This window comes from Prionailurus bengalensis, chromosome B3, assembly GCF_016509475.1.
Source record: "Prionailurus bengalensis isolate Pbe53 chromosome B3, Fcat_Pben_1.1_paternal_pri, whole genome shotgun sequence".
Taxonomy (NCBI): domain Eukaryota; kingdom Metazoa; phylum Chordata; class Mammalia; order Carnivora; family Felidae; genus Prionailurus; species Prionailurus bengalensis.
In genome coordinates this window covers 137,608,165-137,631,532 of record NC_057355.1, presented here as the reverse complement: position 1 = coordinate 137,631,532, position 23,368 = coordinate 137,608,165, and the positions used below count along the sequence as shown (strand labels likewise).

General features: G+C 55.4%; 1 protein-coding gene across 2 annotated transcripts; it reads right to left on the bottom strand.

Annotated features, from left to right (window-relative positions):
- Positions 1-865: 865 nt before the first annotated feature.
- Positions 866-22,466, bottom strand: OTUB2 (OTU deubiquitinase, ubiquitin aldehyde binding 2). 2 transcript variants are annotated; one of them, XM_043556925.1, is made up of 6 exons: positions 22,165-22,466; positions 10,919-11,014; positions 9,424-9,542; positions 5,551-5,635; positions 4,789-4,983; positions 866-3,822 (listed from the first exon to the last, which is right to left on the bottom strand). In XM_043556925.1, the coding sequence occupies exons 1-6, from the start codon at positions 22,165-22,167 to the stop codon at positions 3,580-3,582; spliced, it is 741 nt and encodes a 246-aa protein (XP_043412860.1). In that variant the 5' UTR covers positions 22,168-22,466; the 3' UTR covers positions 866-3,579. The 2 variants fall into 2 exon arrangements, with proteins under 2 accessions (XP_043412860.1, XP_043412859.1); XM_043556924.1 differs by lacking the exon at positions 22,165-22,466 and having other exon boundaries at positions 3,269-3,822; positions 10,919-11,225.
- Positions 22,467-23,368: the final 902 nt, after the last annotated feature.

Below are 23,368 nucleotides of genomic sequence, written 5' to 3'. Positions count from 1 at the left end.
GGATACTGAGCACTTAAGACGTGCTCAGGATCGCAGAGCAGCCAGGTGGCAGACCTGGGGTTAGAACTGTGAGTATTAACTTATGGGCTCAGGACAAGTTCAGAAAACTGCTTCAGTCTTAAAAGGACAGACAGCAGTGTTGCCAAGGAATGTCTCCCCAGGGTCACCAGTCACCTGGAGAGGAGATTGTAGTAGAAAACAGTCCTAGTCTGACAGATCAGTTCTTGAGTGACAACTGTTGGAAGAGGCAGGGGACTCTCCATTATCTGAATAGTACAGGGGAGGTTTAAACAGGTTTAAGGAATCTTAGCACCTGAGTCGTGAATGGATCACAGATCCACTGATGTCTGTTGACATCCTGTTCTTGTCTCCTAACAGGAGATTCTTTTCATTTTTTGGTGGGGTGATATGTTAAAGGGGTAGGTTTTTGTTTTTAATCTTTATCTTTGAGAGAGAGACAGCGTGCGAACAGGGGAGGAGCAGAGAGAGGGAGACACAGAATCGGAAGCAGGCTCCCGGCTCCGAGCTGTCAGCACAGAGCCCAACGCGGGGCTCGAACTCACCAACTGAGACCATGACCCGAGCTGAAATTGGACGCTCAACCGACTGAGTGCCCCTAAAGGGGTAGGTTTTAAAAGAGAAGGTTAGCCTCCCAAGCAGTTCTGACTTGAGGTAAAGCTTTGGAGAGTCCTGTGGTTTCTTTGGCACCTCCAGTTCAAGGGCAGAACATCCTGAGTATCTGGACCTTCCACTAGAGGAGGAGCCCCTCTCCCCTGCTGATTTACTCATACACAGAAGCCCTGTGGGAGAGCTGATCTTCACTGCATGCCAGGTACCAAGTACTAAGAAACTAGGACGAAAGTTGTCACGGAAACCATTTTAATGCTAAGAAAACGTTTCCACCCAGTGCTGGAGAAGCTGTCGGGCCTGGCCAATACCCCACAGGACCTGGGCTCCCCCACCCAGGGCAGCTACTCAGTCACAGCTCCTGCCCCCACTTTGCTCGGGGTGAGAACGTTTCTTAGCCTTGTCTACTGTTTCCTGACACTTCCCTTTTGGGAAGCCAGTTTCCATCCTAAGGTGGCATTTCTCCACATTGCAGCAAGAGTTCTGCCGCTCCCCTACTTGTAGAGCACTGTGTCAGGTCTCAAAGCTCTCCTCACAGTCTTGTTCCACTTTAACCAGTGATCCTGTGACGTGTAGGTATTGTTTGTTTCACCAGTGTGAGAATTGGAGCTCAGAGAGGTGAAGTACTTGGCCGAGGTCAAATAGCTCGTAAGTGAAAAGGTGGGATTTGAACCCAGGCAGTCTGGGTACAGAGCCCCTTTGTGCTTAAAATAGGAACCTAGTTAAAAGCAAGGACAGTTTGTTCTTTTTGTTGTTAAACATTCCCATTTATAAAGTTCCCTTTGGAAAGAAAGTAATAAATGTGCAGTTGCAAGGACAGACTCTCAAAGCAACTTCCCTGCCTGATTTTAGTTTGGAAAGAGATGGCTTTGTGAGGTGGGGTGGAGAATTATCCAGAAAAGTCATGCCAGCATGACTGGCTGCTGCAGACAGGCCAAGTGATTTCCATGAATGACTGGATTTTAACAAGTTACTGAATTCTGCAACTTCCTTTCTCCACTGGTGCTTTGCCTTCATAGAAGATCTGAGTGCAGACATGAAGGAAGCAAGCCATGGCTTGGCTTGGGCCAGTGGTTTTGGGAAAAAAGGGGAGAGCGCAGAGTAAGAGCATGAGCATCATTTGCCTTTCTCTAACGTTCTGATTCTAAACTAGTAGGATCTCCTGGGAAGAGGGTCCCATAGGAGCACTGGCGGACTCTCAGACCTGGAAGCACAGAATAGGAAGTCTGAGAGGGAATTTCTCCAGCCGGTCTGCCAAAGAGAAATCTGCTCTTGGGAAGACACCACACATCCTGAGAAGTGGCAGCCAGTGCTACTAATGCTGTGCCCGAGAGCCCAGCTGGAGGCCCGGGCCATCTCGCAGCCCCTTGGAGCAGGGCCATTCAGCTCGGTACTGTATTCATACCCTTCAGTTTGAATATGGTGATCCTGATCGTCACAAGTCCTGTAATGTCCTCCTTCCCATCCCCCTTCTTCCGGTGTATTGGTCATAGACCCTGGCTGGGTGGCACATAACCAATTCAGAGATCAAGGTCAGCTTTACATTCCTGTGGAAAGGTGACATAATCACTGAGCGTGAGCCCTTGGGTTTAAACTCGAGCTAAGGGCTACAGGGGAACCAGGGTCCCTGCCTGGAATTAAAGCACCCTCACATCTGTCTTCACAAAGGCAGAAGTCTGTGTGCCCCACCTCGGAGCAGCCTGCTGCCTAGTTCTGTGCACGGTCTGGCTGGCAACAGACATGCACTGTAGCACCAGTGGATTCTCCCGAATCCCTGCAGAATGGAACCTGCGAGCAAAGTCCTTGGGTCAGGGAAGTACCCCCTGTAAGAGCTCGCCACCTGTACCCCAAGTCAACCAGGGCTCTTTGAGGTCCCGGGGCAGCAAGGTGACAAGGTGTTAAGGGGCAGGTCCAGGCGGATGAAGGAGGCAACTGCCAGCCAGGGCTCTAGGCTTCCAGGCAGTTTCCACAACAGAAATCTCCCCCACTCCCCATTTCCTTGTCTTGTCTCCATTCTTTCCCACCTGATTTCCCGCCAGCCCACAAACCAAGAAGGGGGAAAAAGAAAAGCCACAGACAGCCTTGCAAAACTCGTCTGCCCTGCCCAGCTGGAGTCTGTGGCTGCGTGTGGGGTCTCCACCTGGAGGATTATCTGGGTTCTACTTCCAGGCTGTGATGGGGATGGTGAGACCACTTCCTGGTCCCAGACCCCAGTGTTCCTTGAGCCTGTGCTAAGGTGGCGCTGGCTGCTGAATCCTGAAGGGCCTGCCCAGGGGCAGGCAGTCCTGGACCTGAGTGAGAGAGGTAGAGGGGCCACAACAACTTGAGCTTCATGCTGAAGGCCCCTTTCTAGACTTTGGCATAAAGTCTTTTTTTCCCCTCAAGTTAGGGGGAGGGAACAGGCCCATCGTGAATGTCTGGAACCATGCTGAAGTCCTTACGTTCAGGTTGGCCTCAACTGGCCAGTGCTTCAGTCAGCCATCCACCACAGTCCAGTCCAACAGCTGACTGGTGGAACTGGTAAGTCACCGAGGACGGCCGATCTTGAGCTTTTCCTCCCAACAGAGAGGTATCACCCCTGGTGAAAAGGACACCAGAGGGCCCTCTTTTCAGAAGAATGCAGAATGTCAGAAGGCAGAAGAGTGCGGAATGTCAGCACTGGCAGCATCCTTGTCCAGATGAAGAAACAGGCCCAGAGAGGGGAGGTGACCTCCCCAGGGTCTCAGGGACCTGAGAGCAGAGCCAGGGATTCTGGCTTTGTAGCCCTGAGTTAGAAAGCATTTGATCCTCCATGACAATAAATACTAAGAATATCACCAAGTTACCACAGTCCGTGACGGGTGGGCCACATTGCCGGTCACTTGGCCCAAAAGGCTGTACGTTTTCTAACTGTAGTCTAAGTTGCTTTAAAAAAGTGAAAAGTCAGAATGTTCCGTTTGGAATGTAGTCCCGTTAGGTGGCAGGCTCCACTGCGTGTCCTAAAAGTAATTCACATTTATCGGCTGCATAAAGGATGTTGTAGTGGGATGTTTTATAGAGCAGGTAAACGGAAGGGGTGGCAGCCTCGGGGAACACGTGGTGGTTCAGGGCCGTGTCCATCTCGTCCACATACTCCACCTGTAGGGCGATGTTCAGTGCCTGAGACAGGGCTGTGATCTGGATGTGGTCACACTCCATGGCCATGGGCTCCACTTCCTGCAAAAGCCAAGATGCAAAAACCCAGTTTAGGAAGGAGGACGAGGGAGAAACCCAGCCCTGGCTTTGGTGGCCCCGGGTCACAGCGTCTGTGCTGGGAGGTCATCTTAACGACAACTCATCAGGGAGGAGGTAACAGCCAGGAATCTGCTACGACTGCGAGGCCTGAACCTAGATCTGGATTCTGGGGTCTAGGTGTGTGTGGGAAGAGCATCCTATACTACCTTGAGGAATCGGGAAGGGGGCACAGGAATATTTAAGCCTGGCTTCTTAATGCACAGAACGAAAGAACGTCAGAGCAGAAGAGGACTGGCGTGAAGGGATTTAACAGAGGCCAGGCGAGTGAGTCCAGATGCTGAAGAGGCAACAGAGAGGACAGAGATGGTGGCAGGCTGGCGAGTGGGTCCCCCGTAACTAGGGCAGGTGCCTGCCCCTCGGCTCCTGCTGATTGTTGCCACGCAAGAACAAGGCCCTGAGAGCTGGATCTTGGAGAGGAATCCCCTTCGTCCTGAAAACTGCCCAATGTTTAAATGTTGGCTACGCTTTCAGATAAATGCATCATAGGCCAAACACATCTTAAGACAAAGGTGACTCTGGGGCTGCTACTCCGCGGTTCTGTAAACGGTCCAATCCGAGGCCCTCATTTCTCAGATGGGGAACCTGAGGCGCAGGCAGGGACAGTACTGGCCCCGAGCCACACAGTTTAGGCAGCTCAAGTAGGGTCTGTTTCTGGCTTGCTCGTCTTGTTCTGCAATTACAAATGCAGCCGTGACTTCAGGTCCCCTGCCTAGGGATGCTGGTGCTCAAGTCTCTTGAGGGCAGAGGGCCTTGCCCAGCACTTCCCTGCAGCCCATACACGGACTCGTCTGTCCTCCCCAGTATGTACAATCCCAGGAGGTGGGTGTTGCACAGCAGAGCCCGGGCCTGGGGACTAAGTCCCCAAAGCCTGAGACCCTGAGGACCTACGTGAGTGCAGAAGTCCTCGATGTCCATCTCCTCATCGATGAAGTGTCGGAAGAAGTCCGCGCGGTTCTTGATGAAGGCCGAGGTGAGCAGGCGCAAAAACTGCACGATTCGGTCTGAGGTGCTCTGGTCATTGAACACCTTCAGCAGGCTGGACACCGAGCCGTCCTTCTCTACGAGTTCCACCACGCTGTAAAACTGCGCCACGGGCTATCAGTCAGGGGAGGCCCGGGCAAGACCTGCCCTCCTCCGAGGGGCCCTGTCCCCAGGATCCTCCCCCTCCATGTGGATTTCTGTTCTTAAATCCTCAAGTTGAGGTACCAAACTAAATCGATCTGGGACCAAAGTAAGAAGGGTACTCTGCCGTGAGCACCTCAGCCCAGAGCCATATCTGGGGAACAGCAGTTGGGATCTCCTTCCATCACTGTGGTGGTTAGGATTCTTATTTACAGAGTCAGAACTGAATCCTCCAACCCCGCCCCCTTGCCCCCTTCACGAGGGGGTGCGTGAAGGAGGCTGGGGGAAGTTTCCAGCTTGAGAGCTACCTCCCAAAGGAGGTACCTCCTCTCCAGGAGGGCAGGGCCCTGTCCCCCCACATCCCCACAAGCAGGAAGCAAGTGCCAGGCCCTCCCCAGCTGGGAGGAGCCAGACGGGCAGAGCCACAGAGCCGTGGGCCGTGACGGGCTCTGGCCAATGCCGGCGGCTGTCTGCTCGGCCAGTGTGGGAGAACCTGGTCCCTCAGCCGTCCTGCCCAGGTTGACTCACAGCATTAAAGAAGTTTCGGAACTGGTGCTCTTCAAAACCGGCAGCTAGAAGGTCATTTGGGGTCTGCAGGACGCGCTCTTTGAACCTGAAGGGGGTGGATTGGGGCTCACGTGGAACGCTTCTGGAGCACAGCTGTGCTGGTCAGTGCCTCCCGCTCTCACCCGCTGCCCCTCACATACCCGAGGCGGCGCGTGTCACTAATAGCTGAATGCCCACCTTTCACAGCACCTCCCTGTGGATCCCACACGGACTTTGCTGTCCTCCCCAGTGTGTACGATCCCAGGAAAGGGGGCATTACACCCATTTCACAGAATAGGAGGTTGGGGTCATCACCATCCACTCCCAGTCATGTTGAACTCTGTCCTCCTTCCCATCCCCGTGGTTCCTGCCGTATCCTTACCATCTGCGGCCTGGGCCACTCCCAGCCTTCCTGTGCTCCCGGTCCCCTCACAGGGACCTCTGGAGTCACCTAGCACAGCCCTCTCCCTCAGGACACAGCTCCTCAGCACAAATGTCTGGCGGGGTGGGCCCTGCCTAGCTCCCCAACCTCTCCTCCCTTTTCAGTCTCCCTCCACCCCCCTCCCCAGCCACTCCCATTCGCATTTCACTCTGTAGCACCCGATCCCCTCAATCAGTGGCCTGTACCTACTCACAATAGCTAACTGTTCAATTTTCAAGATTTGGCAGCCAGTTATTAAACAGCCGCTATTTAAAAATCAAGGTGGGGCACCTGGGTGGCTTAGTCAATTGGGTGGCCGACTTCGGCTCAGGTCGTGATCTCCTGGTCCATGAGTTGAAGCCCTGCATCAGGCTCTGTGCAGACAACTCAGAGCTTAGAGCCTGCTTTGGATTCTCTTTCTCTGCCCCACAGTCTCTCTCTAATTTGAATATACTTTAAAAACATAAATCAAGCTGTGTAGGGGTTGCCTGGGTGGCTTAGTCATTAAGCATTTGACTTTGGCTCAGGTCATGATCTCATGGTTCAGGAGTTCCAATTGGGCTCGAGCCCCGCTTCTGTCTCTCTCTGCCCCTCGCTCACTTGTGCCCGCCCTCAAAGGAAAAAAAAAAAAAATCAAGGTTTTAACGATAAAATGAATTCTACTGAGACACACAGATAATGAATTCTACTGAATTTTATCTAACGATAAAAATCAAACTTAACGATAAAATGAATTCTACTGAGACACACAGGTAAATATCCAAACTCAGTTTCCTAACTATCTCTGCTTTTGAGGTTGTCTTTCTGTCGTGGACTGCACGACATATGCTGCAGCTTGTGTTTCTCCCCCCCCCCCCCCCCCCCCCCCCCCCGCCAGCGACCCATGACAGTAGCTTGAAAACTAGTCACAACAGGAGTATTCATACCACAAAATGGGCCTTCGTGCCCCGCGGCCATTAAACCTTTGCCGGCACTGACAATCCTTCAGACCCTTCCAAAGGCCCTTGATCCCCCTCTCTGCTCCCACCGTGGGCCCCCAATGGCACAGCCCCCTTCTGAGATCAGTGCTGGTACTCATGGGGGTGTGGTGAGGAGCCCAGCAGCTGCCACGCCCCCCAGACCCAGTTTAGCAGCGGAGATGATGAGTGACAAGTCACTGGGCTGGAGGGAGGGTAGTGGCCCACGCAAGGTGGGGGGGGGGGGGGGCTCTGGGGAACCCGCTGGCACCGGCCAAACTGCAGCCCTGAGAAGGGAGGCCAGACTCTAGTGGGACATGGGGGACCCGGGTCAGGGGGTGTCACGAGGGACTAATGGCATGAGGAGGTGGTTTAGGTGCCTCGTTTTGGGAGAGGGGGTGGTGAGGAAAGAGGGATGGTGTGTGTGTGGAGCAGAGACATCTAGACCAGGAGGTGAAGGCCTGCTGTGGCCAGGGCAGGCGTGGGGAACCCCTGCTGGCAGTTGCTCTTAGGCTTTGGGCCCCCTTCCCTCCCTGGGTTCCCTGAACCTCGGCCGCCCTCCCACATTCATTCCTCGCCTTGACTGCTGAACACCCCCCACCCCCTGTACCAAGCACTGAGGAGCGGCACACGGGCCCAGCCAAGTGGGCAAACACCCCAGCCGGGGCTCCCACCCCTTGAGGTGAGCGTGGCAAGGAGGACAGCGTTGGGACGTGGAACACAGGCTCTCTAGGCTGCAAGGCAGCTTTCGTGTGACCCTGGGCAAGTCTTGTAACCTTCCTGAGGCTCCGTGTACTCAGCTGTAAAACAGGGTAACACGAACCTCGTACATCCTACTGCCCCCTGGGTACCCCCGCTGGAAGGCTCACAGATATTTTGGACCCTGCATCACCAGAACAGAGCTCCCCATCTTCCCTCGTCCCCTCTGCGGCAAGCGGCTTTCCCATCCTGGGAACGCTCAGGCCGAACACCCGGCAGCCCTCCTGGGCTCCCCTCAGCTCCGGCACCACAGCCACCAGCCACCCCCACGGGAATCTGGAACCCGACCAATTCCTTCCACCTGCTCACAAAGCCAGCGTCCTCTCCTCTCCCTGAGCACGCTCCTTGCTGCAGCCTCCCAGTCTGTCCTGCGGGTAGCAGGCCAGGCGAGCCTCTGCTCAAACCCTCAGCGGCTCCACCTCATTCAAGCGGACACTCAAGGTCTCTATATAGAGGCCCACGAGCCCCCCCACCCCTCACCTCCAACCCCTACTTAAAACTGCAACCCCCCAGCCCCAGACAACTGGGCCGCCTTCCCCGCCTAGTTTTTTTCCTACGACACTGAGCAGCACCTGGCACCTCACATGTTCTCTGTTTTCTGCTGGCCTGCCTGCTCCACAGGTAGGGAATTTTGTCTCTTCTCTGCTGCATCCCCAGGGCCTGCAACAGGGTCTCTGTGATGCCCTGCTGGGTGATGACTGCAGGGAGGGAAGAGGGTGCCCTGGAAGGAGTGTAGGGTGAAGGTAAACAGCATGCCGGGCTGGTACAGACACATAAGGGCTGGGCTTTGCCAGCATCACCGTGCTGGGTCCTCCCAACAACACCCTAAGTGTGCAAAATTATCCACCTTCCACAGATGGTGGAAACGGAGGCTCAGAGAGGCCGGGTAACTCGCCCAAAGTCACACAGCAAGTAAGCAAGAGAGTGAGGTCTGGCCTCAGGGCCCCGGGCCTCGGCATGGCACAACTCTGGGGGACACGGGTGGCGGGGGAAGTCCCTGTACTGTACTGTCTCAACCCTCAGGGCTGCGGGGAGACGGCAAAGTGGGTCTGGCACCAGGGTCCACGGATCCAACCCAGGTGCTCTGTGACCTGTGTCTGCTCTGGTCCTGTATGCGTCGCAGAGTGGCCATCAGACTCTCAGGGCAGTGAGAGCTCCAAGGTCAAGAAGTAGATCTCTTAGCTCCTTGCTGCTCAAAGTGTGGTCTGAGACCCAGCAGCAGCGGTGCCTCCGGGAGCTCAAGAGAAACAGAACCGCGGGCCGTGCCCCAGACTGGACCAGAACCACACCCGACAGGATCCAGGCGGGTTGAACAAATGGTGACGCTAGAGAAGCCCTGACCGAAGCCCAGACAAAGGCCTAGAGGGTCGCTCTGGGGGCAGCTGCTGGACAGAGGCCTTCCTCGGCAGCCCGTCAAGAACCAGGCCTGACGAGCTAGACGCCTGGTTACGCGCACCCAGAAACGGGCGGCCAAACGGGCAGAGCTCCTTTGCTTTCTCCTGGAATCTTCAGGAAGGCAGCTGGCGCGACCCACCCAGGCGGACTCGGGCCAGAGGGCTGGAGGCACCTGTGAGCTCACTGGTTCCACCCCCGGACGCCGGGCTGCCCCCACCTCCGCCACGGCTGCCCACTCCCCGGTGAGGCGGGCTGTGCCCGGGAAAGCCGCCCGGCGGGGGTGGGGTGGGGTTCGGGGCCCAGCGCTCCCTTGAGGCCACTCACCTGAGGATGTCCCTGCTCTTCCCCAGCAGAGACTCCAGGTAGGAATAGCCCAAGGCCCGGTAGAAGCAGTTGCCGTCCCCCTTGGTCTTGCGGATCTCAGTGAACCTCTTGCTGAGTTCCTGTGGGACAGAGAAGGAAATGGGGACATCCGCAACACCGCTGACCCTCGCGTCACGTCCTGTGGGGACCCAGGCCCCCGTGTCCCCCGGTCCTCTCAGACCGGCCGCCCCTTCCCGGTCTCCTGGCTTCATCACAGAAGTTAAACGATGCTGAGCACGTCCTTGTGGCGGGCGGGAGTCATGGCCCGCCCTCAGGCAGCCTACAGTCTGCGGGAGAGGGACAGACAGAACAGGGGAAGCACGGGGGCGTCTCAGAGCAGTGGCATCTACACCAGACTTCGGAAGTCTGGGAAGGCTTCCTGGAGGAGAAGTGGTGTGCGTGGCGGGGGCGGCATGGGTGAGCGGAGGCCTTGGGTGGGGTGTGACTGGAGGGCCAGGAGTCTGCAGAGCCGGTAGAAAAGGCCCCCGCAGACAGAACCAACCGTCCGCCCAGTCCTTCCAACATTTCTCAAAAGCTGCGGCCTCCCCACGCCACCCACCTCCGGCTCTGCTCCTGGCTGCCCATTACCCTCTGAAATGGCCCGGAGGCCCCTTTGCTGCCTCGTGGGGCTACAGTCGGGGTTTTGACAGCAGGGCACGGCCTTCACGGCGCCGGGGAGTCCCTGCTCCCACCACAGCGACGAGGCGGCTTGGAGCTGACGGGGCCCATCCCAGGCAGGCCAGCAGGAAGACCATGCTCCCTGGGGAACCCCACCTCCTCTCCTGAGTGGGCGCCAGGGCACACGGGTCTGTGCCATCCAGCCCCTGCCCCTGCCCCCGGGGGTGCTCCCCACGGCCACAGGACAGAAGCAGAGTTCTGCCGTCCCCCAGAGACGGACGGCGCCCAGGCTCCCCCTACTGCCCTGCTTCTGTGAGCTGTCCCTGATCCTTCCAGCAAACTCCCCATTTGCGTAGCCCAGCTGGAGTGGCCCTTCCCCGCCGAGAGATGCCCTAACGCCCTGGTTATGGATGCAGCTGGCGAGAGAGAGACCAGGCTGCCCGGTCCGAACGCAGCTTGTCCACGCACTAGCTACGGGACTGTGGACCTGCCATCTCATTTCTGGGCCTCGGTTTCCTCAGCCGTCAAACGTGGATGCCACAAGTACTGACCCTGCAATATCGTAACGAGGTCTCAGTGAGTACGTAAAGCACTTAGGACAGCACCTAGCTTTAAAATAAATCACTGTCTATGTTTTTTTTGTGTGTTTCTTTTGGCAACTAAAAGATTTCTCATTAAGGCAAATGCCCAGCATCGAAATATTCTGGGAGCCCTTTAATTTGCCTGGGAGCCCAGCCCCAGTGCTCAGCCTTTCTGCCTTCAAAGTGGCACCTTCACCTCTGGTCCCAGCTCCAGCCCCTTTGATCCAAGATCCTCTCCTCCTGAACCTCTGCCTCACCTGGATTTTCCTCTGGTAAATCCTGTTTTCAGGATGATCCCGAAGAATTGACAGAATGTCACATTTTTCTGATATTAGGTCGAAAGATGTTTCACTCTGAAAGAAAAAGCAGCAAAGCTGTGACCATTTCAAAGCAACTGATGGACTTCCACCAAGGAGGAAGCCTCCGAGCTGCTGGTCACGTGACCTAGTGAACGTTACCTTCCCACAAAAGGCACGCGTGAGGATGCTCCCAGCGTCCTGGATGCCCTGTTCCCTGGACAAGGGAGTCGGGGTCCGCCCCATCAAATAACTTCCGGCTGGGTTCATTTTAGAGCATCACCCCTCAAACCTAGTAAGCCTTCATGCTGGAGCACGAGGTGTCCCCTCGTCTCCTGTCCTTACTGCCTCATTCATTCTTTCTTTTGTTTGCCAACAATTCCTGACCGTCCAGCTTGCCCCGAGCGCTGTCCGACAAGCCAGAAACAAGTGAGAACCTCTGGCAGAGGCGCCACCTACCGGTCACAGTCCACACTGCAGCTCGGAAGGAGTCGGTCGGTCCGCTCCAACCCAGAGGCGGGGCTCTGCCGGGAAGAAATCTGCAGGGGAGCGGTAAGGGCAAGAGACCTCTCCGTTTCAGTAGCCAACTCCCTGCCAGCCTCCTCCCTGCCTCATGCTGTTCCTGCCCAGACAAGTGGGAGACGCATCCCTGCCTCCAGCCCACCCCCCGGAACGGCTCTGATCTCAGCACGAAAATAACGGAAGAGGAACTGGTGTTAAAGCCACGTGTTGTTGAATTTAAGATGGGAGGCCCGGTACCTGCACACAAACAACCCAAGGAGCCAAGTTACGCCACGGCACGCAGGTGAAAGGTTGGGGTTACTGGGGATTTCTGGGAATGGAAATCCAGTTTCCCATCCATTTGCTGCCGTCATTTTGGACAGAGTCGTCACCACTTTAACTTCACGCCTCCAACCGGGAGGCCCTTTCCCGGGCAGCCTCTCTGCCTCCCCATGGACTCGACAGTGACCTCAGCTCCGCACCACAGGGCTCACAGAGGAGCCTTGAGGTCACAAGCCCCTTTCCACCTGGAAAGGCGTCTGGGTTTCTGATGATTAGATTTCTCCAAAGCTCACCACCGGAAGCAGGGAGCTGGGCCACGAGATCATACGATGAGGTGGAAGGGACTCGCAGGGCTACCCGTCTCCACACTGGACGGACTCAAGCTTCTGTCTCACAGTGAGCTTCTTTGGCTCTGATTCCTGTACCCAGCAGCCAGGACAGAGAAGCGCTTTGGCTGGTTCGGGACATTTCTCGGGGCCCGGATGCTCCCTGCCATCCAGGTCTCCGAAGCCACATAGGCCTCCCTTGGTGTAGAACACCTACCTGATTCCCCAGGGCCCCTCACAGGGCCTGGAACAGAGCAGGGGATGAGAGGTTTGTTAAACGAATAAAAGCCACCTCCTCCATGAAATCTCCCTGGCTGCCCCACCCCATCCAAGTCTGGCTTGGGCTCTCCCTTGAGCTCACACTATATTCCTTCTCTCCCTTTCTGGTGACCCCAAACATGTCTTCTCCTGGATTTGGGGCGGGGGGGGGGGGTGTCAGGCCAACCAGAGAAAAACCTAAGGGTGGAGAAGGAGGATTGTGTTGTCCCAAGAAGAACAGGATAAAAAGGGTTTCTAAAGGAGGGAACAGGCCCTGCAAATGCCTGGGTGGGAGTGGGAGGAAGAGATTCTGAGTTTTCCTTCTGGAAGCTTCCATTCCATATCCATCCTTCTTTGCAAAATTAACTTAGCTTCGGGCTCCTTCCTCACGTCAGCTCTGACATGACAGGGGCAGGGAAACCATCGGAAGTCCAATGACCATTTGGGGGCAGATGCTGCGGGGTTGCTTTTCCATCAGTCACCGCCCATTTCCTCCCTACTTAACAGGGTTCCTGTTTTACTCCAGGCAGAGTGGTAGAAAATGACTTTCAGTTTTAGAGAAAAGGAACCAAGCTCACAGGTCCTACCCCTTCCTCTTCCTTCCTGCCTTCAGTGCAGATGCAACGTCTGTATTACAGCAGCCATCCTGTGGCCGTGAGGCTGAAAGCCAATACACAGAGAATGGTTTGATGTTCTGCTGCTATGCTAAGCCCAAGATGTAGGAAAGAAGAGGCGCCATGATCGTATACCCGCTACGTGCCATGGTCTGGGACAGAGCCTTACATATCCCCGTTAGCACATTTAACCCCAGAGAACAATTACCCTACCCGCTCTACTGACAAGGTCAGGTCCCTCGTGCCAGGAAGGGATTTAATGCAGATCTGACTGAGACCCATGGACGCTCTACCAAGCCAAAACTGCCAGGCAGACAGAGCTCCTGAGGGATCAAGGCTGCTAGACTGTGGCCCCAGCTGGGCAGACAGCATAGCTCTCTACCAGCTCACGGTCTACAGCAGTATCCCCCAAGCCGAGGACACTCGTCACGGGGGGAACAAGAGACGGTTTACAGGTGTTGTCCGCACACGGGGTTAAAAGGCATTGAGGCATCTGGAGGGAAAGTTATTCTCTATTCAATTCCCTTCCAACCTAATCACGCCAAGGAGCAAGTTGGCTTCCAGTATACCTTTAATGCCTTTAATGCTCTACTAGCCTCTTTTGACCAGCGAGCAGGGAGCCTAAACGTGTTCCATTTTCTTTTTCAAGTAAGCTGGATGCCCAGTGTGGGACTCGAGCTCACGACCTGGAGATCAAGAGTCACAACTCTGCCAGCTGAGCCAGGCAGATGCCCCCAAGTATTCCATTTTTATTTGGGATCCTTTTTAGATGTAACACAAGCCAGCTTTGGGGGCACCTGGCTGGCCCAGTCCATGGAGCTGTGACTCTTGATGTCTGGGTCATGAATTCAAGTCCTACGTTGGGCACAGAGCTCACTTAAGAAACAAGCCAGCTTTATTAACTTCCTTGGTGTATCTTTAAAAGTTGACGTGATTTGATCTATTCTAAATCACGGAAGATTTCCGTTACTGGCATGACAACAGGTGCTGGCGAGCAGTTGATTTTGCGCTCCTACTGTGCGCTAATGGAGCAAATACCCACGGGACCCCGTAAGTTTCAGAATAGGAAGTCCACCTTTGCTGCCTGGGGGGAAAAGTAAGGTGGCACCCAGGTATGTTTAAACACAGCAGGTGCCCCGACTCTGCAGCACCCTCTCGCCCACAGTCTTATTTTACTCCAGAGTCCCATTAACCACCTCACTAACAGAAGTCCGGTTTTACGGACAGCAGACTTAAACTGTTGGCTCAGGTCTTTCTAAACATGGATTAAAAAGCAGTACAACCAGGGGCGCCTGGGTGGCGCAGTCGGTTAAGCGTCCGACTTCAGCCAGATCACGATCTCGCGGTCCGTGAGTTTGAGCCCCGCGTAGGGCTCTGGGCTGATGGCTCGGAGCCTGGAGCCTGTTTCCGATTCTGTGTCTCCCTCTCTCTCTGCCCCTCCCCCGTTCATGCTCTGTCTCTCTCTGTCCCAAAAATAAATAAAAACGTTGAAAAAAAAATTTAAAAAGCAGTACAACCAGTATTTGATGCCTACTTTGATGCCTGGCCTGCCCCAAACAAAACCCAACCAAATGGTGGGGTGGGGGAACATGGAGTTAGTGGGGGAGCGAAGGGCGTGTGGAAGGGAGTTTAAGGAATTAATCTGAACTACGTAAGGACAAGCACTTGAGGTAGAAAGCTGCCAACAAGTCAAAAATGAGAACATGAACACTAGATCAAGGAAAGGGACATGCGTCTCGTACCAGGGAAGCCAATGCAGGGTTTCTACTTGCCCCAGGGTAAACTTGGCCTTTTGGGGGCAGCTGGGTGGCTCAGTCAGTTAAGAGTCTGACTTCGGATTTTGGCTCAGGTCATGATGTCACAGTTCGTGGGATCAAGCACCACACTGGGCTCTGCACTGACTGTGGGGAGCCTGATCGGGATTCTCCCTTTCCCTCAAAGATAAACATTTAAAAAAAAAAAAATAAAGTTGGCATTTGGGGCAAATTTACGTAAGCTACTTAATTTAAAGGGAAACTGTCAAATAGCACTTTGGGGGGGGGGGTTGCTCTCGGCACTGAGAGCCAAGCTCATCACACTTGGGGTTAGAGAGACCCGCGGTCAACACTGGCTTCCCCTTCATTCCCGTTGCCAAGCCCCATCTTCTATGGGTGGTCCCTGTGGTATGTCAGTCAATATGTACCCATCTTTTTATGGCAGTAAAATATACCCAACATAAAATATACCCCCATAGCCACTTTTAAGCGTACAGTTTGGTGGCATTAAGTATGTCCACACTGTTGTGCGACCATCTCCACCATCCCTTTCCAGAACCTTCTATCCCCACCTGAAACTCTACCCACTAAACACCAACTCCTCATTCCCTGCACCCCACGCCCCCATCCCAGTCCCTGAACCCACCATTCTGTTCTTGGTCTCTGAATTTGCCCATCCTAGGGACCTCATGTAAGTGGAATGTATTGGTTTTCTTCAAACCACGGAGTTGTTTTGTTTGCATGCATTTTACTTTTTGTTTTATTTTTTAATTTACATCCAAGTTAGTTAGCATAGAGTGTGATGATTTCAACAGTAGATCTAGTGATTCATCCCCAATGTATAACACCCAGTGCTCATCCCGACAAGTGTCTTCCTTAGTGCCCCTTCCCCATTTAGCCCATCCCCCCCACCCCTCCAGCAACCCTGTTTGTTTTCTGTATTTAAGGGTCTGTTTTGTCCTCCTTCCTGTATTTACATTATTTTATGTTTGCATGTGTTTTAAATGTGTATACATATTACTCTACAGATATCGTGGCCTTTTTATTTTTCTTCACTCAGTGCTATTTAAGATTTAGCCCTCCCGAGAAATGGTTGCCCAGTGGTCTTCCTCTATCTACCACGGGTGATGGAGCCTCATGTTAGCTCCAGCGCCCCCTAGTGGCCACAGGTGTATTTATTGGGCTACGGGGCAGGGGAGGGGTGGGCAAGAGGGTTTCTACCTTGGCGCCTTCAAGTCCCAGCCTGGCAGGCATCCAGAAGGCCCAAGTCAGCTGGAGTCACCTCCCCACCAGCATGGCCCTGGTCACAGCTCTGGGGAAAAACTAGTCTCAAACTCCAGGGAGAACCCAGGCACAGCCTCAATTTACTGGCCCATAAATCAGGTAGAATGCTCTGGGTTTGACACTGGCTAACTCTCATTGATGCTTTTTTTTAAATTTTATTTTAATCGTGGCTGAAAACTTCCAGGATGTTACAGAAAAAAGGACAGGCCACACCTAACAATGTCCCATCAGACCTAATCAGGCCACCTGCTACGGTTTTAGCCCTTAACTGCTGGTTTGCAAATACATGGTAAATAAGTCAGGCAGTTGGGAACTCTGTTTGGAAATGGTGTGTAGCAGGTTAAGTCGAGAAAAGGACATTTCTCCCATCACTGGCTCTTACCCAGCAGCCCTGGGAACCAGCCCCGCTAGCATGTGAGTTTGGCATTCAGACCAGGTCTGAGTCCACACTGGGAGCCTGGACACGGACTCCCTGGCCTGGTGTTCACCTGCAGCCTCAGAGCCCAGGTGGAAATTAAACCACCTACCCGGGTGAGCAGATCCCGCCTCGAGTCTACACCCCCTCCAAACTCAGGGAAAGGCAGATTCCCCATTTTCCTCTGGTCTTCTCTCCAAAGCCTCTCTATAGACTGAAAACCCGGGCATGTAGCCCCAAGAGTTGCCTCCACCGGCCTCAGACCAGCCCTCCACCTATACCCCAATCCACGCATCCAGCCACTTTGGTTCGAAGCCCTGAAAGCTTCTGGAGAAGATGCCTTCAAGCGGGGATGGGGAGGTCTGATCCCACAGCTCTGCACCCCTGCCCATGGGGACCCCACGTGCCCAGTGCTGTTCGAGGATCTCCAGGTACCCCCGGGAGATGATGGGATGGGCTGACATGGGCTGCAGGACAGGGAGGGGCGGAGCGAAATGGAGGGGCTCTGGCAGCTCTGTCCAACCAGCCCTAAAGGCTCGTCTCATGACATGACGTGTGACCCCAAGCAAGACCCCTGCCCTCCCATGAGCTCTCAGTAGGCTCCTCCTGGAATAGGTGCAGCTCACGGTCTGAATCCAGACTCCCTGGGCTTTCAGGAGAAACGACACAGGAGAATAAAACCCCAAAAGATCACGGTCCTTGGTCACTTTGGTTCACGAGTGTGTGGGCCCCAAGTGCTTGGAACAGCCGCTGGTGCCCAGCAGGTGCTCAGTGACAGCTTGGGGAATGAATGAAGCCACCTCTGCTGGGCATTCACTATGGCAGGTGCTGTGGATTATCTCATTTAAGCCTCGCAATATCTGTTTTACAAATAGCAACGGAGGCACAGAGAGGTCGAGCCATTTGCCTGAGGTCACACAGCGTGGCGATCTCGGGTAGGGACTTGGACGCAGCTCACCCAGCACATCAAAAGTATTCAACAGACCCGGCTGCCTTTCTGCACCTTCTCACCCTCCACGAACAGAAGCTACTTGGCCCTGACACGTGCCCTCTTGTCATATCCCGCTAGCTCCTCAACTGTCAGGCCTCGGGCTCACACCTCTATCACCACCGCCCCATCAAAGAACCCTTTAGAGCATCTGTGGACACCCCCTAGCCCAGGCTCTGAGGTGCCAGGAGGGCTCTCACAGGCCGACCCTGGGCCCCGGCGGCCAAGGCCGGCCCTCAGCCAGCCGGACCTCCCTCCACGGCTGCTGCACCAGCAAGGCTGACCGTGGGCTGACTCAGTCTCGTTAACCAGACCCAGCACCCCAGAAGCCCCAACTCACCGCGTGGCCTGACCTCAAGCCACCAGCTCCTTCACAGTAGAGGCCAGAGCCTCCAGGGCCACCTGCCAACAGGGCTCAGAACCTGGCCCATTCCCCTCCCCCCCTCAGAAGGTCCCCGTTGCTTCCAGAGGCACCCGGAGGGCTCCAGGCCTGGTCTTGACTGCCTGGGGCCAGGGTCTCCACCGTGGCTGCTGCCGGAGCTGGAAGGAATGCCCTTTGAACTGTCTACATTAGGGTATGACATATAATACATGAACGTACAGAATGATCAATTTTTTAACGGGTGAGTGATCTAAATGTTTGGAGGCCAAAGATTTAGGAAAGACCTAGTGCCCTGAACTGGTTTCCTGTCACCGCTGTGACAAGCTAGCACAAACTCAGTGATTAGAAACCACAGATTTAGGGGCACCTGGGTGGCTCAGTCGGTTGAGCGTCCGACTTCAGTCAGGTCACGATCTCGCGGTCCGTGAGTTCGAGCCCCGCGTCGGGCTCTGGGCTGATGGCTCAGAGCCTGGAGCCTGCTTCCGATTCTGTGGCTCCCTCTCTCTCTGCCCCTCCCCTGTTCATGCTCTGTCTCTCCCTGTCTCAAAAATAAATAAACTTAAAAAAAAAAAAAAGAAACCACAGATTTATTATCTTGCATTTCTGAAGGCTCTGGGGGAAAAGCCATTTCCTTACCTTTTCTCCTTTCTAGAAGCTACCTGCGTTCCTTGGCTTCGTGATCCCCTCCTTCCACTGTCACGATTCCTCACCCTGACCCTCCCGCTTCCCTTATGTGGCTCTCCCCCCACCCACCCCTCCCGGCTTATAAGGACCCTTGTGATTACATCATTGGACCCGCCTGGGTGATACAGGGCACTCACCCATCTCAATACCCGTAACCTCATCACACCTGTGATGCCCTTGTTGCCACGTGAAGGAGCCCGTCCCCAGGTTCTGGAGATTTGGCGTGGACATCTTCAGGGGGCTGCTACTCAGCCCAGCACCCGCATGCCCCTTCTCACCTGTTCAGCTAAGGAAACGGGGAAGGCCCTGCCTCTGGGCTCCCACCCCTCCTGGCTCACAGTTGTTGGCTAACCTCATGGAGACCCCGAACTCAGACCCCAGCCACCCCTCATTTGACACCGGCCCTCATACAACATCGCGTAAAGGACCCTCAGATCTTCATCTCTGGCCCTGACCTCTCCCTGAAGCTCCGGCTTCAAACGGCCACCAGCCACCAGGATGTTTGGCCGGCATCCCCCGATGACCGAGCCCTAAGGGTTCTCTCGCTCCACACCTGCCTCCCCGCCAGGGGGCTCCAGCTCCCCAAAAGGCCCAGAGCTCACGTCATCCGGCCAGAGCTCACGTCAAACCCAGGACCCCTCTCTTCCCCGTCGGCTCTGCTTCTGGGTCCCGTCCGAGCTGCCACTATCCGCCCCGTTGACCTCCTAGCTTCTGCTCCAGCCCCCCTTCCCGACCATCCTCCGCAGCAGCCAGCACAGGCCGCTTAACATGAAATCCGGCCGAGGGCACAGCTTCCCTCCCTCAATTCCCTCCAGGGGCTTCCCTCACTTGGGAAGAGACTCAACCCTCCGCCCCGCCGACAACCTCCCGGGTCCTACAACATCCGGCCTCACTGACCTTATTCTCCCAGGTGGTCTCATCCGGCCTGGCTTCCTCCAACCCCGTATCCTTTGCGTGGACCGAGACGTCACCCAAGTCAACCACCTTTTTCCTTGTCAGAAATACGCTATGGTTCTCGCTCCCTCTCCCACCGGCAGAATAAAACCCAGATCCCGCAGCATAGCCTGTGAAGCCTTTCTCAGTATGTTCTGACTCGACCTGCGTGTCTAGACTCCTCTCTCTTCCTTCCTCTCAGCTCCCTGCATCCACACAGACCTTTCCCAGAATATTCCATTCTTAGCCAAGTTTCCAGGCCTTTAAGCAAGCTGTCCCACCCTGCCTGGAATGTACTCTTCCTCAAATCCTTCCTGAACACTCCCGTATATGCTTCAAAACCCCATGCAAAAGACCCCCTTGTGAAGCCTTCCCTGATATCCCCTGCACCCTCCGAGTGCACCAGCTTCCGGCCGTGCTCCCAAAGCCCTTGGTCAGGCCTCTTAGGCCATGATCAGTAGCTCAGGAATTGCTTGTGTCCAGCTCTGTCTTGACCAACAGGCAGTGAGTTCCTACGAGAGGTCAGGCCCCTAACCCGACTCATCTCTGTCCATCACGGGGCCTGACTAGGGTGCCTGCCGGGGGCTTATTTGACAAATAAAAGAACAAAGCGTTGAAGGGCCCTGTGGTTTTCCTGTTCGCCTCGGACCCTTACTCATTTATTCACCAAATGTTAAATGCGTTTTGAGTGAGCCCCCACTACCTACGGCCCCTGCCAGCGGCAGCCCCAGGCCTGGACTTCATCTGGGCCCCTGCCTTCCTAAGGGGCCCTGGGACCCTTCCTCGAGCTTAGCCCAGTGACTTTGAAATGGGAGAGGGAAGAAGACGCTTTATTTCCCAAGGGCATTCCTCTGCTCCCCACACATCCAGCACCATTCACACCACGTGGAAACATCACCACCACACAGCCCACATAGCACGGTGCATGGCTAACAGTAGGTGCTCAATAAATGCTGGGTAGGCAAAAGAGAACAGACCCTGCACAGCCCTCCCCCACCCCGGGATTCCCAGGCAGGCATCCTATTCGGTGCGTTAACCACTTTACCCCTCTCCGAGGCACCCCAAGCCTTCCCCATCACGGGGTGAAAGGTTGATGCTTTTTGGGAATCCAGGTCAGGGGGAAAGTGGAGTCAGGGGCCTCCCCGTGTAGCACAAGGCCCAAAAGTTCACGGCCCAGCCCCCACCGTCCCCGCCCTCTCAGCTTCCCAATGGCGGCCAGAAGGCATGCCAGCCTCCAGCTCCAGGGTGGCGTTTTAAACCCATCATTACCCCAGCCCCTGCCACTCCCTAGTGGGCGATACAGAAACATCTGGCCCCTTCCAGGCGCAGGCGGGCCACGGCAACCCTTGGGTAGAAGCAGGAAGTGGATGCTTCTAGATGCCCCAGAGGCCCTCCACCACGCCCAGCAGCAGGCTGGTTTGTCAGGACAGCCCCGCCTTAGGTGACCTGGCTGCCCACGCCAGACGCAGAATGTGCCAGGCCATGACCAGCCTTTGACCTGTGCCCCGGCCCAGCAGCATCCTGAAGGGGTGACCATTTCCCTGAGCAGACATGGGAGGGAGGGAAGGAGGCCAAGAAGAACCAGACATCTGTGTACGTTCACTTCCAGGACTCTTGTCACAGAAACCGACAGAGCTAGTTAGCTGGGCCAAGCTCTCCACATGGGGCGACTGGCAGGGTCCTTGGGGCGGCCCATTGTACAGATGTGCAAAACAGTGCTGGGCGTGGGGGTGGGGGGAGTGGTGGAAAGACCAATCAAAGCCTCCTGGCTTTCCAAGGGGCGGAGGTGGCATCTGAACTCAGGGCTGTGTGACCCCAAGCCACCTAAGAGCCCTTACGCTCTACAGGCTCCCTGGAGCAGGGGGCCCAAGACGGAAGGGGTTTCCGGGAGTCACACACCTAGTCTCCCTTGCAGACTGCCTGACCCCTCACCGCCCCCACCCGCGACCGGGAAGGTGGACTAATGTAACACAAAGAGCACTGGACTGGGAGTCCAGAGGCTTGGGTTCAAGTCGCAGGTCTTCGACAATCAGTCCCAGCCCCCCTTCCTTCTCTGGGCCTCAGTCTCCCCACCTACCCAAGTTCCAGGTTTGGCCTGGCTCAGAGTGTCTCTGGGGCCATTTCTGCTCCAACAGTACTCTGCATCCGGGGTTCCTCCAGTCTTTCCTTTGCCTGGACCCCTAATTCACGTGCCTCACAACTTGAGGCAACCTCTCCATGTGGGTCCTAACTGCAAACACCACCTGTTGATCCGTGGGATGCGGAGGATGTCCAGCGACCAGCTGCTCCGGCAGCACCTAGGTCACGTGTGGGGCTTGGAGGGGGAGGTCTCCGATGGCAGAGACCTTGGGTGAGGGGGGCCGTGAGCTGCCCACCGAGGGGCTACTTAACAAAGGGGGCGACCCTTAGCCCTGGAGCCTCCCAGTTCCTGGCTCCCGTGGAGGACGCCAACTTTGCGCCCTCAGGCCGCACCCGCGGGGACACCGGGGACGTGAGAGCCGGGGACCGGGGGCCCTTGAGGCCGGGCTGGGTCCCCTTCCCTGGGCACCCACGGGGGACGGCGAGGCCCTTGCCGGGCCCTGCAAGGCCTTTCCAAGAAAGACGGGGGCCCCCAACATCCATCCCGACTCACTATTCCCAGAGGTCCGAACACTGCGGGACCCGCGCTGGGGGCCGAATCTGGCGCTGGTCCCCGGTCCCGGGTCCCGCGAGCGCACCTGCGCCCGGGCGGCGAGCCTGCCTACCGCGCCCCGCTTCCCCCCCCCCCCCCCGCCACGATCACTGACCATAGCGACCGGAGCCGTCGGGACAGGTCCCGCCCCAGCGAGGAGCGATCCGGTGCGGGAGGGCGCCGCAGGAACCACTGGCGGGCTCCGCCAGTAGGTCGAGGCGGGGGCCTCGAGGGCGTGGGGGCGAACGGAGAATACACCCGACCGCTCCGCAAACCACAGGTTAGACCTTCACTGTGTCCCAGCAAGACACACGCTCCGTGATTGACGTCTGAGACGGGCAATCAGAAGTCGGAGCACAGGACGTCACAGAAAGTGGGTGGGACTTCACTCGCCTTCCGCCTATGCTTTAAGGTCCCTTTGACAGGGAACCGCCCCCTTTTAAAGACATCGAAGGCTTTTAACTAGCAAAGGCGTTCGCCCAACCCAGAAAGACAGGTTTTAGTTTGTAAAGGCTGAAGGGCTTTTGACCAAAACTGCAAATTGACGTCTTCTGAAAGATTAGTTGGCTCTCATTAATTCCTCAACAAGGCCACCTAAGTATAGTTTGCTCAAGATCAGAGGACAGGTGCTTAGGGAACACGTGCCCAATAACATTAAGTTACCTGCCTGCCCTTGTGTAGCTTCTAAATAATATTTCACCCACTCCCAACTCATGAATCAGTAGGTTGCCAGGCACTCAATTAATGGTTGTTGAATGAATGAATTTCCCGGATCGTTGATTCTGTGCCTCTGGAATTGCATGGCCCTACATGTATGGCATAGACGTGAATCAGGTTTGGTGACTCAGCCTGTATACAAGCTCGTTATTACTGAACATCAAACACAGGAATATGTATCATTCAAAGATTCATTCACCGGCCCTCCACCCCTGGAGGAGATGCTGTGGGTGGGGGAGGGAGGGTTTCCGGGGAAGGGGGGGGGTCCAGTGTATTGCATGTGCCCATTTTACAGGTGTGAATATTTTCAGGAGTGTAGTCAGCCATCCCCATTCCCACGCTCACTCTCCTGCCCCAGGCACCAGGCTCGGCTATTGGATAGACATCTGTGTCTTACAAGTGCGTATCATTTAGTAGGTGGGGAATCTGGGGGTTAATCATGGCTCAAGGAGCAATAACAGCAGAGGCTAATTTTTATTGAGCACTTACTGTATACTGGGCACTGTCCTCAACTCAACCCATATTATCCTACTTAATTTCCTCACAACTGGTGTATGGGGAAAGATCCTATTACTGTCATCTCTATGATCCCTGTTTTCCAC